The following is a 21440-nucleotide window of genomic DNA, read 5'->3' on the forward strand; positions in this document are numbered from 1 at the left end:
GAAACAGGATTACTCTAGGCCCGCTTCCTAATTAATTGTCGAGGTGTTTGGCCAATAAATCTTGGTTATCTGGTCCTCTAAATCGTAGAGGAAGCGGCACGACTCTGACCCAGCCGCTGGAATTTTTAACAGTCTGTGCTTTCTGTAATCAAGCTCCGAGGAATGCGGTGGGAATATCTGCTTAATTTTGCTCATCTCCTAATTCAATTAAAAAAGATAGGCCAGTGCATTGCGGAAATTGTTGTGCATCATTAGATTGGGCTCTAATTGGCTGGCTGTATTCTGCAGCAAGTTTGGCTGTGTGTGTGTTTTTAAGAACTTTCCTTGACACAGGGTAGGCGAGCACAGGATTATGAGGAGAGACAGTAACTCTAACAACAAAAACAAAATGTGAGGGATTATCTGACTGCAGAACACCTGAAGTTCGACTGAAGAGGTACACATTGTAGAGTATAGTAGACGGAGTGTCTTGAGACTGGCATACTAGCAGACATTTGAGTAGAAAAATGACGCCCTCACACCCAGAGGCATACATGCCGACAGCGATCACAGGTTGTGGGATAGCGGTAGCTGGTGTTCGACTGCTCCTGCCCTGACACAGACAGCTTGCCTCCCCAGAGAGTCGCAGACGAGATTTTAGTCTAGCACTCGAGGTCTGTTGCAGCAGGTCTGTGTGGCATTTATAATGCACCAACCAGAACTGCCATGTCATCTTATTCTCAATATAATGCTACAGCCGGGTGTGAAATAAAACTCAAAGAGCTAGGCAGAGATAGAAAAATGGAAGTAAGCCAATGAGTGAGAGATAATCTGTGGAAGAGCAGAGATACAAGTGCAAATGTGTGTAGTTCGAGGACAGCCTGAGACTCTGTGAAATGGAAAATGTGTGTGTGTGTGTGTGTGTGTGTTTGCGTGTGTAAAAATAAGTGCATGTGATCTGACTCTTCTGCTCCCAAAGAGGCCTCAAATAAATTAGGTTAAGCGATGTGCAAATCCCGCAGCTGTTTGTGGGAGCGTTTTGGAGCGGTGTAGGGGGCATCCAGCTGAGCACCACAGACTGTCCCTGACACCTCAAAGAGAACACATCAGAAGACGAAAGGAGCGGCTTCGCCTCCCTTCAGGAATCATGTTCATGAGAACGCCTTTGAAATGTTATGTTTCCCACAAGTTGGATTCTGAAATTCTCTGTTTTTTCTGCAATGAAAAGCGTATAAAAGAATATGAGTTTCCACTGAAGTTATGATTATAGCTTTTTCTATAGCTCCCTTTAGAGAGCATGGCCCTTAGCAAGGTGACGAGGAAGCAGCTCCCATAGCAGTGGGAGATGGAACTTCATAATTGTACTGTCACAATAAAACTGATGCAGAGCTTCCAGATTTCACTTTATGGCATTGCCTGAAAACTCACATAAACTGGCATGAGGCAAGCGGCCTCATGTTTCCTTACATTAATCAATTACTGTATATGCAAAACAAAAGTCAGCATACTATGAATGCGTGATGGTGTGCATCCGAGTGCACGTGCCAAGTTCATTCATGCATGCGTTGCGTTTGTGTGGCACCAATTTACAGCGTGTGCCATCATCCTCGTTCTCATCGTCCAATATTAATATCCGAGCAAATGCTGTCAGACAGCTCCTAGTGGAGAACCCCCAGCAGTCATTAGCTGTAACAACCTGGGAGTGTTCCTCGGAGGGACATGCTCTTCGCTGCAATTACAAACAACACAGAGAAAGCGGGGACCATGATGCCACGATCGAGCCACCTCTTCAGCGTTTTTGATGTTTTTTTGTTATGCTACAAATACTGAGAGTTTTTTTTTCTTTCCCAGAGCAATTTTGAGGCTTCAAGCTGTGGCTAGCACAGGCAATTGCAGCCGCATTTTGATCATGATCGCAAAAGACAGTCGCTGTTTTATGCCATTCTCGCTGGATAATTGCAGTCAATATTTCTGAAGGTAGGAGGTACTGAACAGATTTGATGGAGGCAGTAAAGACAGTAATGACTGCGACTGTAAGAGAGGAATAGAATGAAGCAATCCTACTGAACCCATGAAAGCACACAAGCCATTCCTTAAAATGAACATCTCTCATTTCGGAGGATGCTGGAACAACCATTGGAATACTTATGATAGGATGATCATACATTCTCTAAGTCATTTAAGATCATTTTTATGAAGAATGATGATTTTTTCAAAAAAAGATTTATTTTATTTTTTCGAAAAAAGATTTATTTTATTTTTTAGAAAGTTCGAACTTCACTGCAGTTAATTCATCTTTGTTTCAGTCCACTTTGGTGTCCCTTCTTCATCCAAGTCCTTCATACAGTAATAACTCATTTGAAAGGCAATGAGCCTTTCATAAGAGTAAATGGAGAATAATAAAGTTTGGCGAAGCTTGAGAAGCTAATTGTCTGCAGTCTGGTAAAAAGCAAAGAGATGGAGAGCATACTAAACAGATTGGCACATGATAGACAGACGCATAACAGACATGTTGTCACTTAGATCCTTTTAAGATACCTCTGTTAAAACCATGCTGGAAATATCTTCCTCCTAACACATCTCAGAATACTAACATTTCGTCTCACTTCTCCCACCTATTTACACATATTTCTAGCTCGCTCCTCATACGACCTACTTTTGGTTGTCAGAAATCCAATTGAATCAATTTTAAATATCATGTCTGTGCTGAGGATGTTCGGTAGGATTTCTGGGTACAAGCTTAACTTATCTAAGAGTGAACTGTTCCCTGGCAACAATGTAGCACAGAATTGATCATACTGCCAATTTTCATTCAAGATGGTTGGAAAGTCCTTCATAATACCTGGGTGTGGTCGTGAATAGGTCTATCTTTTAATTGTTCATTAGGTTGAACTTCAAACCTCTATTTGAACAAATCATCAATGATTTCGGTCAGTGGTCACAATCTCCCTCTATCCATGGAAGGGAGAGATAATGTAAAAATAAAGATTATCCCCATATTTATTGAATGCGTCGCCATTGTTGTTTATACGACTAGATAGAGAAATCAACCATTTAAATTGGAATAAGAAACACCCTAGAACTAGAAAGGACTTTTAATAACAAAGACCAACACAGACCGAAGGCATGGGGCCGCTTCATTTTCAGTATTATTAGGTCAGGTCATCATTGTAAATGAGAACTGGTTCTCTATTGACTTAATAGTTAAATAAATGTAAATAAATTAATACTAGTGGGCATGTAATGTGCCAGCTCTCTCTTTCTGGGGTCAGGCTATTGAACTAAATGTTCAACCTACCTGGATGCAAATTGAGCAGGCCTCATGTTGTTCTTCCTTTCCTGGTGCACTGTTTTTCTCCTCCCTTCCTATTCCATTGGAACGCTAAACCTGTTGTAAGACAGTCCCTTATAAGCTGAACTAAAATACGACAGCATTTTGTATGGCATAGAAATTCTCTCCTTGCTCCTCTGTGTGCAAACCACCATTTCCATCCCTCTCTATTAGATAGCTCCTTTGAATTATGGACTGGATAATGGCATTATAAAAATGAAAGATCGTCATAGTAATGGCACGTTTCCCTCTTTTGAATTACTGTGCAATAAATTTAATCCGCCTCAAACCTTCTTTCGATTTCTACAAATTCATAACTGTATTAAATTCAATATGACTACCTTTCCTAGTGCACCTCAGAGCACCCAGAAGTCTTTGTTTTCTGTGGATTCTTCGTCTAAGGAGGTGAGATCAAACATCTATAACAATATGTCTAATCAATTAGATTCATCCTTAGATTTTCAGAAATCCGCTTGGGAGGAGGACCTGGCCATTGGCTTAACAGAGGAGCAGTTCTTGGTGCACAGAAAGGTGTGCACTCAGCATCTATATGTATCTTATAAAGTTCAGGCTGTTGCATTGTCTCCTAATTTCCGTTGATCAAAGATGTTATGCAACGATTTAAACTAGAAAAACTCAGATTCAGTTTATGAGGTTCCATTGAGCTTTTCCATCTCCAACACCCTTTATTGATTATGTAAAGGCTATATAATAAATATCTGATTAAATGTTTACTACAATAACTAGGTAAGACCTAGTGTGAGATGGTAATAATCCCCATGTAAAGCAGCTTTGTATTTGGTTAATATGTATACGGTATATATGTGTCCTATTGTTTTCATGTGTGTCTGTGTAAATTCTGTAATGTTTTTTAAATACCTTATATAACTGGTATGCAGTGTTTACTATTTGTTAGCTAACTAAAATACCAACCGACGTAAAAGGGAAAGAACGAGAATAGTGGGCATGAGGATGATAAAGAGGAAGATAAAGAAGGAGATGCCAGATGTAATACAGACAGGCAGCCGGGCTGATCCCAGTAAAAGACAGGCAACAAATGCAGACAGAGCCTTGGACCCCTGAGACCTGATATAATATATTAGTTATTGTTAATAATTCAAATAGCCATCCATCTCCAGTTACACATTCTGCTTGCATCAGACCTCTCACATTCATTATCATATCAGTTAACACGATTTAATGCAAATGGCTCCACCCAGAAGCAGTGCCTACATATCAATTACTGACAGAGTGTTGTGCATGACAAGACTTATTATGGTAACACTGCTGAATTAAATTGCACCTGAGAGGAAGTGTGTGAATGACAATGGCAGGAATGGATGAGCGATGAGGAGGGAACATGAGGAAGGGGAATGAAATGTTTTATCCCCCACCTTTTTTTCCCCTGAAGGAGCCTCCCTAAAGGCACTTCATGAGTCTCCAAACCAGATGTCAACTCAAGAGGATCCTACGTTTCAAATCAATGTTATTCCAACAAATGGAGATGAAATAACCTACACTCAGAATCCCTCCTGGCAACTGGATTGCCACCCACTACGTCTGCAGAGGAAAATACACTGAAATCATTAAGTCTCACAGCAGAAGATCAATGACTGCATACAAATTCAGCTCATGCGATTTGCAGGGATGTTTATCTTTGCCATTATTTAGCACTTTTCACAGCGATTATGGTGAGGATACTAAGAGCATACGCTGAAGTTTCAGTCTAAATGACACATCCATCACATACTCAGCCACAGTGATATAAATATGGAACAGATAGTTACTTTTTAGAGGATTCAATGATATGTGTTTTAAAACAAAGCTTGTAAATGTTTTATAAGACAGACAGATTGTGATAAATTTAAAGTGTGATGGTGCTTGGTTACGTAGATGCTTTGAAAGAGCTGTTGCACAGCTGAGGCCACTTTGTGAATCCTTCAAGGAACAACCGGTTTTCCCAGTGGGACCTCTGGAGTATGAATCATGGTCCCAGAGGGACAGGGCACTGCATTTATAAGCAGACGGTGGTTACTTCACACTCCCACAGGAGTACACTACAACATTTTATTTCCCCTTAGAAAAGCAGTCAGCCTAACAATGAAATAAAGCAAAGCGCTGAAGAATAATATCATCCAAATAGCAAGTCAGCAAGTTGGCAATATTAAATGCAATGTTCTGATCCCATAGCAAAATGAGTCTGTCTAGAATTTTAATAAACCGGGTTGACTCAAGTTGTGAACTTTTTGTCATTTAAGTACTGCCGTACTTTGACATTAGCTTTGCACTAAGTAGAATTTTCTGGAGGCTCACTGTATCTATATCTGCTGATAAAGCGCCTACATACAACACCTCACCATTCTTGCAGCTTTATTAGTTCAATAAGTTTAGTTTATTAAGCATTTACTGTGCTTTACTAAAAATTACTTTTTAGTAAAGCACCGCATGGCTAATCTTTAATTGCAGTGCTACATGCAAAGGATATCTGTTTTTTGTAAGAATGATTTATTAAGCACAATCCAAAAAAACATACTTTGTATGCAGCCCAACAACTGAATGCAACACATTACAATGACCCAACAACAATACATTGTAAGTGATAAGATCTGACCAAAACTTGATTACCCTGCTTGATCCTGGAATAATTATTTCCTTCAGCCAAAATCAGATGTGCTACCTTGTGGCCACTGATACACATCCAAACTAAGATGACGTCGAAGTAAGCCAAAAACTACCTTCTAAGTCCAGTGTAATTTATTTCCGAGGCATGAAATACATCATGCATATTACGGAAATTAGGTATATGCTCAAGGATAGCTAATGTGGAAAAGATAAAGTGGTAATCAATCAATCAATCAATGCAAAAACAAAAGCAAAAAGGTTGATAGTATGAAAATAAGTGAACATTAGGGGGACCATGCTTAACTGTTCTGCTTGAGCAAAGATGAGCCATAGGAGCTATGAAAAATGTGAATATCTTTATCAAAGTAACAGTAACTGCTGTGTTCAAGTACTTACAAAAGATCAGAGGTGCTTTTCCCTCTTTTAAAACTAATGTAGCCCAGAATGGGTCATGAATGAGTTGTTGTGATAGATGAATGCAGAACTTTTTCTCCTCAATTTCTAATATGTATATGTACAAACAAAATTTTAAAAAGTATATGAAATATATTTGTGCTTGTTTCTAACAACGTGTCAAGGCCCACAAGCCTATGATCTGTGAACATTCAGAGAGCCCTGGAGCAAAGTGTGTCCACAGAGGAGAGGAGTGCACAGAAGTTGGGAAATGTCCAAATACACATACTAAAATTATCCACACCGAGCACACATACAAAGCTTATTCCAATCTCAAGATCACCAAAGAGGGAATGTGTGATTAGCAGAAAGGAGGATATCAGAAGAAGAAAGAATTCTTGAAATATTTAAAGAGCATGTTTGTAAGGATTACAGGTACTAGAACCCAAAAGCACAACTCGGAGACAAAATACAAGTAAAGTTATTGACAAAGAAAGGAACAGAGAGCCTAGGTTGGATTAAGTTATTTGAAATTCTGGAAATTTTTGAAAGCATCCCTCCGACCAAAATTCTGAGCTCTGAGCGTAAACTAACTTGCAGATTAATATTAGCTCTACACATTAGAAGCTATTAGAAGCATTTATCATTAATAGTCCGTAGTGTTGGTGACAGTGGAGAAATGAGCGCACCCTGAAACTGCGATGGGATCTTTTGTGCACATCTAAATGTGTTTTGTGTTTTAATATATGCAAAAATGTGTTTGTGTGTATAACATTGTATAGGACAACTTATCTGAATTAAAATTGAATTTAACAGTAGTCTCACACTAGCATATCTCTGTTATTGGTTGAAACTTTCGCAAAGGTGGAAGAAACTTTGAAAATACAAGCAGCATGGCTTTATGGACGGCAATGTCAGTCTGCCAGTCAGCTGGGCAGAGGCTTTGGTCAAGACCAAAATATCTCAACATCTTTTGAATGGATTGGCACACAAATTTGGTACAGACATCCATAGTCCCCTGAGGATAACGCTTACTGACTTTAGTGATCCACAGAAATTTCTTTGAACACCAACATGATTGACATTTTTGCTGTTAGTTTAATTTCTCGACAATTACTGAATGAATTGCCATGCGATTTGGAACAGGCATTCATGGTCCCCAGAGGATGAATCCTAATGACTTTGGTGGCTTTTTTTCTGGGGCCAACAGCAACTCAAACATTTCACTTATCCAGAAAGCTATCTCAACATCCCATCGATAGATTGGCACAACAGTTTGGACAGACACTCCCAGAAGATGAATCGTAATGATTTTGTTGATCCTCTGACTTTTCGCTGCCATAGCCACCCTACAAATCTCACAACTGTTTGAAACATTGCCTAAAGTTGGATTTGCTACAAACATTCATGTCCCCTTTGTGATGAGTTGGAATAATAATCCCTGACCTTTCATCCAGCGCCACCATTAGGTCAAAATTTCTGTTTGTCCAACACTTTGGTTTAGGACCCAACTCCTGCAAAACAACTGACATTCCCATCAGCCTCAGCTGTACTTAATGTTTAGTGTGTATTAGCTAATATTGTAAAAAAATATGGTAAAAAAGTATACAGCTTCACAGCCACCAGCACTAGCTGTGGACTCTTGTTAGATTTTATACATAGGGTTTCACAAAAGTTCAATAACTAAGGACTGTCAAGTTTCCCAATCTACAAACAAAAATGTTATTGCTCAAATTAATATTTTTTTTTAAATCACTTAAATAACTTATATTGGAGCCATGAACCATTTAGAAAATATTAGAACAGCTACACTACTTACATGCTGATGCAATAACCCTCCATTTCAGCTTGCTTTACTATTAATTCCTCAACAAACTGTGCTGAAATTGTTTAAACAGCAATATAAACAACCAATCTCCCGCTACTCCAGTCTGTCAAAAAGGGCCAATTATGTGTGAGCAAAATCCAAAATGCCCAATTCCTGCAGCTAAGATGCTGCAACATATTTTTCAACCCGATGACCTTTTTCATGAGCTGAACCATTATGCTTCAAGTGACCGACCACTTCATCTCACCTGAGTTAAGGTGACTAACCAAGAAAGTCAATTTGGCTACAATCCCGAGTGTGCTTCCCAAGCCTCAATTATGTTGTTAAACCCGCAACCTTACACAAGAAAGCCCTCTAGCTGTCCCTCTAAAGCGACACTAATTAGACTGGGAACGACAGCCAAATCGGTGCTGCATTACCATACCTACCCATCACCTGGGTGTATGTGTGTGGGCGAGCAAAACATGGAGAACAAAAGAACTGGTCGGAGAGTATACACCAGTTAGAATGCAGGCTTCGGCGACTGGCACAATGTCCGCTCTGGAAGCCCTTCCCAATTGTGTCTCTCTCATTCACATTAATGATTCCTCTATACCTTGTTGAAAAAGCATAAAGGGAGCTGGCAACCGCTTCCCTGAATAACAATTTAATTAATTTGTTATATTTTAAAAGCTTCTGTTGTAGTGACGGGCATTTCTCAGATGGCTTAAAAGTAGACTGAGCTTTCAGACAATTATATTACACATCAGTGATCAATAAACATGATCTTCTTTGCCTTGAGGTAATGAGTCGTGAGCAATTATCCCTGCGAGCCACGGGTGTCCGGTCCTGAGCCGCATAAGACTGCAGGTTTTCATTCCAACCAAATACTACAGCTGCCGATTTTACTAATTAGTTCCTCCCTTTCTGACCAAAGGTGAGTTAATTAGGGAAATCAGCTGGTGGGATGTTTGGCTGGAGCAAAACCCTGCAGACCATCAACAGCACATGACCTGACACGACTCTTTTCAAGGGAATAATTGTCCTCTGTAACCCAAGTTAAATGATAAATAAACTCTGTAGCAAGAAGATGTGAAAAGGTTCCTTTCCTCGACATGAACAAAAGATGCAATACCATCCCTAAAAGTACACAGCAGACCATTTTATTTCATCCCTAATTTCATTCATCATCAGCTTTAACCTTGAAGCTGATACATTGCTGAAGCCATTATATGACTTTCTATTTACCTTGTCTTCGAGCTCCATATATCCGCTCTTCCTTTCATTTCCTCAATAATTTTTTCAAAACATGATTCGAAATATATTCATCACTTTAGAGAGAAACGTTTCTGAAAAACAGGTTATTGTCCTATGCTATGAGACAGTAATGAGGTACTGAAATTGATATCGCAAGTGCAATTTTAAGATGGTAACTGTCAATTTCCCCCTTTATTTAACATTAAAAGCTTGGTTGGGATATTTATTAAGAAGCAATTTGTTATATTTGTTGAAATTTTCCCAAGAGCAAATGATCTGACACAAAAAAAGAAAAACAATCCGGCTTCTGATACTGTCCTAATACTACCAAGCTGTGAATACTAACAATAGACATGTTTGTTGTTTCCGTTCATAATGATAACGTTCGGTGTTCTCTTACATGTGAATGAGACATGAGGTAGTTGGAGGATGTTAGTGAGGACAACAATGTCCTGCATTCCTCTCCAGAACACTCTCTCGTGGACTCGTCCTCCAGCAGGAGTCAGGCAGTGTGCTTTCAGGGGACTGGCTGTTGGGCTGTTATTTTTTCAGTTAGATCATTTAAAAATCTAGCTTACTCTTGCTGATCTCTAGCGTTAATTGTGTGAGTTAGGACTGGGCGATAATTCAGCGTGATAATTTATCGTCTTTCAATGGAATCATATCGTGATGAAATCATATATCGAGCTATCATGATACACAATGACGTCATCTAATTGTTAATAAGAAGCACATTCTAACTAATATTTCTCAAATCCCTAACGCTAAGCTCAACACCTTAAAAGCTCTGAAATGAGACCTCAAGGATTCAGGGTAAAGCAGCTTGTAGCCTCAGTCTGCGACGCTAACGGTAGCATTAGCTTAAGCATCGACAAGGTGATTAATTTACTCACCAGTTAGTTATTGTTACCATAAGTGGCCAACCATGCAGCTGTTGGCCACTAATAACTATAATGCTTGATAATTTGATTTGATTTGATTCTCATGATTATAATTCATATTAATTTGTTAATGTCAAGTATACCTCCAAAGCGATATTTCAATAATTTGCCAATGCTTCTATAGAAAATAGGCAGGTTTACTGACAAGTTGACTTTTCTCTGACTTGTTCATAACAACAAGCAACTTCACTATTTATAAACATATAAATACATGAATATAGTGAGATATATTTATGTGGACATAAGTTAAATGTCTGACTGTACTTGGTACAATCATATAGTTTCATTCTAAATAAATTACAAATACAGGCCTGTAGTTTAATTTATAGAAAATAAACACAATCTAAATCACAATTGCAATATTGGTCGGAAAAATTGCAGGTTGATCAAATCTGACTGATAACAGCAGACAGATCTAGAACACGTTGCACTGTTTCAATACAAGCTGCAAATCAACAAGCTATAAATGCTGTGTCCAAAAGTGAAGAGCTATACGAGCAAAACTAACTACAATAGCCTACAATATATGGAGACCTTATAAATGAGATGATATATACTGCATATATGGAGAATGCCGACTGCCAGAGGGGAGAGGTGGAGGAAGGCAGTGTAATAGAGTTTTAAACCAGTGAGGATGGCTGGTCAGCTCTGATAACAACGCCTCTCCTACAGCAGATGTATCCGTCTCCTCGCTCTGCCTCATCCTTTCACAGACGCAGATGAATCTCGGGTCGATGTCAATGACACACACGCACTTGTGTGCAGCTGGTCCCGCAGTGTGCGCCCGGGGCCAGGCAGGGGTGAGAGGTGACAGATATGAAAGGGCAGAAAATATGACATTGCCCTTCATAGCCGACTGGTACAGGGTGACGAAGATACAGATGGAGGTCTGTGTGTTTTACTGTATGGATTAGCTCTGTTAAGGTCATTACATTGAGCCTGCTGCTACAGTATGTGCCAACTGACCTGGCCATAACCTTACTTAGACCTGAGGTCCCATCCAACTTTAGAGTCCATTCAGAATGTCTGTGGGTATTTATGTAAGGATCTACTGTGCTAGTAGCTAATAAAACAGCCAATCAATTGACTCAGTAGCTTGTTGCAACGTGATGTACAAACACGCAGATGGAGCTGGATCCGAGCCATTTGTAAAAGTTACCTTCATTGTATGTGTAAGGCTGGACAACACAGGAGACACTTACAAAAGAAAAAAAGAAAAGATAAGGAGAGAGCGGGATTTGCAAGATTAGCATGCAACACATGGTGAGGGGAAAAAAACATATTTTAACACTATTTCAGTACTGTCAGAGAATTTCTGTATAACTCAGCTGGAAGCTAAAGTCCCATATTCTGCATATCCAAGAGACACTGTCTGTATCATTGCTGAGGTGGGCTACTGAGCGAATGTTTGTGTGCTCAGTGCTTAGTGAACAAGAACGAACACCTTACACAGAGGGTTGAATAGGGACCTTTTAGCAGCTCTCACATACCGGTATACCAATCACTGAACTTAAAGGCAGATTCCACAGATTCTGCATATCAAAGTCTGTTTACAGGTCTTGGGGAGTACTACTGTATATGTGAAAACAAATGTATAAAGCCTATATTCGTCTTTTTGTTCCTGATTTTTACTATTGAAGCTTTACTGTTGATGTCTCAGACCTGAAAAAGTACCACTTTTAATCAATACTGCAGTTACGGTAGAAATATCAATAACATGTCTGATCTGTTGACCTTATTGAAGAAATTACAAATTACAGCACAGAACAAGGTGAACCAAGAAAGCAAGATACATTGTCATAAGCTGCTTTTTAAGCTTGATCAAGTATTTAATGGATTTTCCCTTAAGGCCACTCCGCTACACTATAATGGATATTGCAGCAGACCCATAACTTTTCAAGATAATGAATCTGCCTTTCAGAACACGAGGCACACTTGACATGCAGACACATTCTTCTTTACAAGGTCATCATCCTGCACGGATTCATAAACAGCGAAAGAATTTAAGATTATCAATGGCCACCCGACATCTCGGATCAAATTCAAAATAAAGGAGAATGTGATAAAAATAATGGGCCATTCCTATTAAGACCTCATTGCATTTTATCTTCTTTTTTCCCCAAGACTATTTTCTCTTTCATGGGAGCGGTAGTCTCTAATTTCTCCTGGGAGTCACAAGCTGCAGCTATCTCAGCTGTGTTTACTAATCTTCCCTCGACACCAGTTTCTCGGCCCCACAAAGTTAATACTGTTCCAATGTAAATAGCCTTATCTCATAAACTCTTGTTACCCCCCCACCACCACTGTGGTTGCCCAATGTGATACATGGTTAGAAGTCAACACAGGGATTAAACCAGAGAGATGGGGAATAACTAGAATTTCCGCCTTGCGGCTGTATGCCTCTGCCAACCAGTCAAGTCGCAATTTACATCCATGGCTTTCCAAAATGTCATCACTTTAGTATTTTATCATAGTAGACATTTGTGTGAAATTGTCAGAATTACCATATGAGTTATTGACGTCACAGTGACAATTTGACCACCAAACTCTAATCAGTTCAACCACGTAGACATTTGTGACTGCTGTCACTTTACAATGACACCCATCCCATGAAGAACGTGGGTAAAACACTGCTTCTAGTGCGGGGCTGAAGGATGAGCAGATAATAATTTAAACGTAATCTGTCTGGTGGTTCTCAGAACTGATCGATCGAGAGTTGATGCCCGGAGCCTCTCCGCCTTGTGCAGATTACAATACCTGCCTCATTCCACCTGTGTTAGTCTGTTCCACTGAAGGCCCTCAATCACTGTAAATGCCATGGCAGCAAGTTTTAATTAAACCCAAAGGGAAAAGTATTAATTATCCCATCGCCTGCCGTGAATTGGCTGGTGGCTGCAGGCAGATTCTCGCTCAAATGATGATGTGGATGTGAGTTTTAAGAGTTTAGGATTAAACTTGGGATTTATCAAGTTCACAATTCTATTTTGATAGAAGCCTGCAGGCATGAACTCATTTTTGTCCTATAAATCAAAAATCACAACCACGCAGCTTTTAAAAATAACACCATTTATACCTGTTCAAAGGTTAATCTGTCGATACCTTCCAAAAGGATGGAGTATTTCCTAAGGCCTACGATTATTTATTTTAAGATGATCTCCAGTTTCTGATTGTCATCTGTACATCTGCTCCTCTTAGCTTATCTTTATATCTGCCACATTAAATGTCAGTCCTTTCTTCCAAACTTGTAAAAATACTGCCGCCACTGAACATGCAAGTTCTTTCTCTCCCTTTTAAATGCATGTTTTGTCATGTCATGAATTGGCAGAATTTCCATTACCATATCATAGATTGATTGATTGGTTATACCCGAGGGACGCAAGTTTCCACAGTAGAAGTATTTTCAGCAGAAAACCCGCTGCTGCCACTGATATTTCTGCTGAGAAGCTGAAACAGCACTCTTCTCTTTGTCAGATCCCTGTAGGTATTTGTTAATGCAGAGATGGAGGAGCGCCTTATAAACTATGCATGCCATCTCCCTCTGGCAACCACCAGTAGAGAGCATGATGGCAAGAAAATGCTAGTTTCTATTAGTCCTGTGAGGCTGGTTAACATAAAATTATCCTTGGGGTTAGCAGAAAGCAGACAAGATTGGGGTGAGTGCTTCATTAAAGCTGGAGCATAATGGACAATGGGCATCTAAAAAGGCTGATTTGCATACAGTCAAACTTTTCTGATATTTTGGCATCATAAACAAAAGTATTTTTTATTTCTCAGGCAATATAATAAGAAACCAAAGCATAGACCAACTGCTGGCATGTCTCAAAAAATAGCCCCTAGTATTGGGCCCCATGAACTCATACTTGATGTGTTTTTAGATTTATAGTGAGCCAAGCGCCTGCTCTGCTCGGTCTAATCTGTATGCCTACAGTCATCTGATCTAACTACACAAAATGGCTGCAGCCTGAAAAACAGTCAAGTACAGAACTGTAGAAGAGAGGACCACTCACCTCGCAGGAGGTCAGGGCTGGCATAAGGTGAACTGTACGTCCGAAAGAGCAGCCAATCAAAGTCATCGTCCTCCCCCTGGGTGAAGTCACACAGATTGGGGTCTGAATCCTCTTCAAATGTGCAGCCAGCCGCTGAAAATAAAGAGGAAGATTGAAACAATGGCCATCAATGAGAGAAACAGCATGGTTTTTCAGTTTCAAAGAGATCGCTTTATACCTCACAGATGACTGAGACACATTAAGGACAGAAATAAACTAGGGGTGCAATCACTTTTCTATTTTCATTCAAATTGCTCATTTTGTTCGACCATCAGTCCCAGAACCCCCTTAAAACAGCAAGAATGTTGGAATGCATGCTTGAAAATGATAAAATGAATCGATTATCACAATTTCCATGAGCCTTGGTGCTTCCTCCTCTTATGGAAACTGGAATAAAAGTCATACAACCAAGACGTCTTCATTCTGCATGAAATGTACCCTTGATCCAATAACAATGAAATGTGGCCTGCAGCCACACTGACCACCTCGCTGCCCTTTCAGATTAAAGCAAGGACCTGTGTTTACTATTGATGTGAACATTTCAACCCAACAGAGGCAACCCCGCTTTGTAATGCTGCTGCCACCAGTGTTTGAAACAGAGCTGGTGCTGCTCAGCTCCGGTGTGAAAAGCTGCACAAGGGTTAGTATAATAAATATAGTGTTATAGATTATTATAGTAACCTGAGTGTAGTCACTGACTAGTAGGCAAAGTGTGGCCCTCCAAGACAAATATTCCACTCTTTGCACTTGTGAAGATGCCTTAACATGAATGTAAATTATGAGTTTTAATGGTCAATATCAGCCTGAATGCGAGTATATTACCCCATATCATACACACAGGATTGTGTGTCAAAGTTGTATTAAATTAAACGTGTCCACATGTGCACACATGCTCTCAGACCAACTACAAACCAAGCAATGAGCTATAATTACTTCAGACTCACACAAAGGAACAAAATCCCTGGCAAAAGCAATAATTGCCCTTGCATCTGAGGAGAATAACCCCTCTCATAAAGCATCCAAAAAGACTACATATCCCAAAGCCCATGCACACAGGCCTACAAATAGTAATAACATTTGGGGAAAGCAGGCACCCTGAGGAATGTAGTGATAATCATAATACCTCACAACCTGCTATCCCACGCGCCAAAAAGCTAATTTTTTCAAATTATATTTAATAGCTATGGCTTTAATGGTCCTTGGGTCCTGCATAATGTGCTTCAGTTCTGCATCTGTTGCCATATTTCACATTAATCCATCGGTGTGAGAATTACAGTCTAACAGCGGGCATTTTGAACTGCGCAGTCATAAGACCAGAGCCTGTGTCAGTAATAATTGGAGTAGGACCGCACGAGACGCACCATGCTAATGATAGGCATAGCTATGAAAAGCTCCTGAAGGTGACCCATGTGGTCTGCAGCTTTATTGCTGCTCATTCTTTTCTCTAATCTGCCATTAAACAAATGGTCTCAATATGACAGGCTACAGAGAAAAACGCCTGCTAAACTGTAGTGGGGATACATAATTCTCTTTTTTACTATCATTGTATAAGATAGCCACAGCTTCCGGTCATTAACAGGTCATTGCGATGGCTGGTTTGGTATGTTATGGGCCAAATTAAAATGGAGGACGCAATTAAGACGATGATAGAGCTGGGTGCCGTTTGAGAATTTTCGATGCCAAGATATGGGTTTTGGAATCAATACCATGTATCGTTGCATTGTTTGCAAAATACAATCATGTCTTTCAGCAAAAAAAAACTAAACTAAACAAAACAATTCAATAAAATGTCATCTTTTTCGATGCATCAGTCTTTGAAGCTGTCCTTTAAAAAGGAACAGCTATAAAAATATCTGATTCAAGAATTAGTGTAGGACCAAGCATTTGATGCCACCTTTTGTATTTGATAGAGTCAACAGAACATATTCAAAGATTTTTTTTGGATGTTTTTTCCCAAGCTCCATATGTGCCATGTGTGCGTAATGTGTTTTTTTGGTGCTGTGTCCGCCATCTCGTAGCAGACGCATAAAAATGGCAGACACAGCACAAAAAACCCACAAATATAGCAAGGCAAATCACAAAGCGGACAAAACTCGTTCTACAATGAGTGTGAATTGGGAGTTTGCATTAAATATGCTGCCGAGCACCAACAACCAGCAACCAACCACCGGACATGCGCCTCTAGTGTGGTTGAGCCGGGGAGGAGGGTGCAACTTTGAATGTTGTGTTAACAAGCCAAAACCGAGAAATCCTACTCATTATGCCTTTAAGTTGCTGATGACTGCAAAATGAGCATTTCCTGCTTGTTAGTTTTTAGGGCTTTTATTGTGAAGCAGCTAAGGAACTTCCTTTACTAACTAGAATTACCGCTTTGCGATTGTATGCCTCTACCAACCAGTCATGTTGCTGTTTACATCCGTGTCTTTTCAAAATGTCATCACTTCATTTTATTGTATTTGACATTTGTGTGAAACTGCCGTAATTAGCATATGAATTAATCAGTTATTGCAAAAAACTTGTTTTGTGAGGTCAGTTACCTTTGACCTACAGATTCTAATCAGTTCATCCTTAATCCAGCAATTTAAATACCTGACAAATACAGATGCTTTGTCACATCAGTGCTAAAACTATATAAGAATACAATATTACCGTTAAATGATCAGAAACATTGCAATAAAACCAGAGATATTATAGCAAAGCCCTCCATGGTAATAATGTAATAGCAAAATATATTTTTTCTTTTATGGTCTCACACTTATCATTATATCATCCAATCCTCCATTCTGTTTCAAATAAGTGGAAAAGTAAATGCAGTAAACATAAAAGAATTTACACAGAATGTGCCATAATCTGCTCTGAGTCCACTTTAGAAAGTCTGTACTGGCAAATTGACCATTGTGAGCGGATTCCTTCATGGTGCTTTGAAATAAAGTAGCATGATTAGTAAAGTGTGCTGCTATTTAGTCACAATCGGCCAATCAATGATTGAACTGGTGTTTCTGCAAAAGATCTTGCTGCAGTTTTAAGTTAAAACATTATTTACCTTGGTTTCACTGTGGAGTTTCATGTACTGTAGCTCTAAGTCACTCCATGCACTATACCCGCTGCAAACACCTTCCACTATTTGCCGCTATTTGCCACTATTTGCCGCTATTTGATGAGTGAATTTGTAGGAAGAAATGTCAAAAGACGAAGCAGGAATATTGACCTCATTATATGAAGAGCTGAAGACGATCTTGCTGGGTGCTCTTTGAGACAACCATGTTCTCCGATGGAAAATCATTTGCGCCTTGCAAGAAAGCAGCATGAGATACCAAAATAGTTGTTGCTGTTTGGTTTATAGGTTACAGGTGCTCTAAGTTGTTGGACTTTCTCCAGATGGTGTATTCCCTGCAGCACTAACACACTCAGAGTGCCCTTGCCTACAGCCAACCTATTACATCACGCGTGCACCTCCGGTGATTATACGATAACACCGGAGCATATCTACCGTTGTTTAAGCTCAGTCCATTGGGTGATAGTAGCAGCCAACCAGCAGGGGAGGGAATGTGGGTTTCTCCCTCTGGGTTTGATTTATAGCCCCGTGCTGGGCCGTTACTGCACAGATCTGCTGCTGAGGCCAGGGGTTAATTGTCCCACACTGGGGTCTATTTCTAATGGAACAGCCAGAGATATGGGACCTGACACATCCAAACGCTGGCACTATATTATTCCCCGCTGCTTCGGTAAATGAAGCCTGCAAACTCCTCCCTACAAGAGACTCATCATCCAGATGAAGGAAGCCGGGACGCGAGGCCAGCTTGAATATATATGAATATAAACTACATGCAACATGAGGTGGGCAACATTAATACAAATCCTCTATGACAGACTATGACTTTATATTTCACAATGTCAATGTATCATTTTCTAAAATAAAAAATTAAATTGAGAAAATGTTTACGGATAAAAAAAAAACAGCAGGGAATGTCTGTTTTGGCTAATCCAGCAATTTAAATACCTGACAAATACAGATGCTTTGTCACATCAGTGCTAAAACTATATAAGAATACAATATTACCATGAATCATTCCCGTTAAATGATCAAAAACATTGCAATAAAACCAGAGATATTACAGCAAAGCCCTCCATGGTAATAATGTAATAGCAAAATATATTTTTTCTTTTATGGTCTCACACTGATTATCATCATATCATCCAACCCTCCATTCTGTGTCAAATAAGTGGAAAAGTAAATGCAGTAAACATAAAAGAATTTACACAGAATGTGCCATAATCTGCTCTGAGTCCGCTTTAGAAAGTCTGTACTGGCAAATTGACCGTTGTGAGCGGATTCCTTCATGGTGCTTTGAAATAAAGTAGCATGATTAGTAAAGTGTGCTGCTATTTAGTCACAATCGGCCAATCAATGATTGAACTGGTGTTTCTGCACATAAAGGTGTCAGCCTTTAAAAGATCTTTCTGCAGTTTTAAGCCAAGACATTATTTACCTTGGTTTCACTGTGGAGTTTCATGTACTGTAGCTCTAAGTCACTCCATGCACTATACCCGCTGCAAACACCTTCCACAAACTCTGCAAGTTACCACCACGACTCTGATGTGAACGTTTTTCCACTGTAAGTGGCTTGGACTATCACTATACAGTATGTAGCGTCTGAATATGTTTAGAGTAAGAGGGGTATTGAGCATTCTAGCTCATGCTGCATATCTGTTTGTTTGCAAGTTTCAGGCATTAATTCAATCTAATGTACGCAGGTCTCATTTTAATGCAACAGTACCGGCTGCTGGCTGTATTTTTAGCATAGATGTATAAAGAGAACCGGGGCCTCATTCATTGCTATTAATTTTGCTCAGTGGAGCATAAAGCAAGAAGATTTTGTATAAAATTTCCAGGATCTTTCGTCGATCGTGGGGAAAAGTGTTTTCAGGCACAAGGGGAAAAAAGTTGAATATGCAACTTTATTTTCTCAGTAATGGTGGGTGGGGAAGTGTAGTGTTTACCCGCAGATGAGACAGGTCTCTGGAGGACAAGAGCATTATTGTCTTTTCTTGGATCCACTTATACTGTATGTCCCTGCCTCCAGAATTACAGTTAAAAAGTGCTGCTTGGATTCTCATCAAACTCTCGGCAAGAAAGTGAATACATGAATTTATGAAAATGTCGAACTCTGCTTTTAGCACAATAAATAAAAAAATCAAGGAAATTAAGATCCAGGTTGGAAAATAACATGAGAGGTTCTGAGTCAGACAAAGAGTGATGACACACAGCTGTGCCCTGGAAATAAAAGCCTCTGGTCGTTCCCGTCTGAGACAAAGTCTGAGAGATAGAAACCAACAAGCCAATTTCAAGACTCGGAGCCAAACACTTAAAACCCAGTCTCCCATGTATAACAAAAATAGTAGAAGCCGATGTGCGTGCTCCGAGAAACCACTCGCAACCTTTGCTTTAATGTCAACTCAGCCTCTGCCCTTAATTATCTGGCAGCCAGGATGGGTAATGAACACCAGAACCTGCGAAGTCACCTGGGAAATGCAGCGTGATGATGAGGTACGGAGGCGTGCCGTATCGTCATCAACAAATGGGAACCAAACCAAGCTGCGAAACCAGTCCTTACTCGAGAGTTCTCCTACTTCCACAGCCTCATCTGAGTCTGTGTTGACTGAGTGTCTGGCTGGTGGGGATCCAGGTGGGAACGGGTGAGTAATACTGGAGGCAGTTAGGGGGAGGAGAGTGGCTGATTTGCATTGCACCGAGTGTGGCCCGATGCATCAGCAGGAGACAGGTATATTTATTCTCTGCAGAGGCTCTCCTCCCCAGCACTCCCTTGGCTGCCTCTGAAAGCCATCCATCCCTACACCTGAATACGCAATGAAATCATCTCTCTGCCTCCCGGGGCATTAATAACTCAACCCAGGTGGCTGGATGTGCCACGGTCACACAGAGAGGGCCAATAAACAGATTGAGAAAAGAAAGGGTTGTAGAAGGTGAACAGGTACAGTAGAAGTGTTGAGCTTCAGGGTGGCCTGCGCTGAGATTATACTTTAGGAAGATATTAAAAATTGAATTGCTAAACATTGAATTACTGAACCTTATGGTTCCATATTTTAAGAAAGAATGGCCCTCAGCACCCTTCATATTGTCTTTGGACTCTCTCCTTTACTTTAAGAAACAACACCCTTCCCTCTATATCTCAAAAGGAGAAGACACTATTTAATTGGTGACCCAATAAGTATCTCAAAACACACAGAGCAAGAACTAATTGTTAATGGTTTTCTGCTATTTTATTGATTTGATCAATTGTACCTTTCTTTCTTAATAATCATATTATTACTTGACACTTTGGCAATATTGTCCCTGTTACATTCATGGTAAATGAATCACAGTGAATCGGTGTACTCAAATATAACACTTTAAAATAAGTGTAAAAATGGAAGCAACAGAACCATATATATCGTATTCTTTATTCCATGCATTCTTCTTCCTTGACAAAACCTGGCACCCACATTTCCCACAATGCAGCTTGACAGTTGACAGTTTGGTTGGAGATTTGGGTGTGTTATGCTAGTAGAAGCTAATGTAGCCTCGAGCTACTAGCTTTAAGCAGAGATGAGAGGTCTGGTAAACTTAATTCCTTTCAACGCCTCAGTTTTTTTTCATATTTAAACTTGTAGTCTTTGTCACTTGAGGCACTTTATCAGAACTCTCTGAGCTCCCTCTGGAGCTACTAGGTCAATTTTTTTTTCTCACATGCACCAGTACTCCCCAAAACCTGTAAACAGACTTGGCAGTGTAAAATTGATTTATATGACACATTTATTACTGGACAAATGTAACTACTAACTAAATTTAGCTGATAAACTATAGGAGCTACTGTAGGCTAGTGACAAATAACTGAGATATAACGTTCAATCACTCATAACCCGCCGCCCTGGGACTACAGATAAAAATGAGGTTTTAGCTGTAACTGATACAATGTATGTATTGTGTAATGTCCCCTCTAAATAAACAAAAAATAATTAAAGATCCATGTCTATTCTGTTTCTCAAACTCGGATGAGAAAAAG

The 21440-nt window shown here is 39.8% G+C and overlaps 1 protein-coding gene across 4 annotated transcripts in view; it reads right to left on the bottom strand.

Moving 5' to 3' along the window:
- Positions 1-21440, bottom strand: part of ptprub (protein tyrosine phosphatase receptor type Ub) — a 145284-nt gene that overhangs the window by 86940 nt on the left and 36904 nt on the right. For all 4 annotated transcript variants that reach the window (XM_068735243.1, XM_068735242.1, XM_068735241.1 and 1 more), the window contains exon 2: positions 14338-14469. In XM_068735243.1, coding sequence (XP_068591344.1) covers positions 14338-14469 — 132 coding nt within the window. The remainder of the gene's footprint in view (positions 1-14337; positions 14470-21440) is intronic.

Source organism: Cebidichthys violaceus, unplaced genomic scaffold (genome assembly GCF_023349555.1).
Source record: "Cebidichthys violaceus isolate CVI_PGR_0920_01 unplaced genomic scaffold, fCebVio1.0.p SCAF_7, whole genome shotgun sequence".
Classification (NCBI taxonomy): Eukaryota; Metazoa; Chordata; class Actinopteri; order Perciformes; family Stichaeidae; genus Cebidichthys; species Cebidichthys violaceus.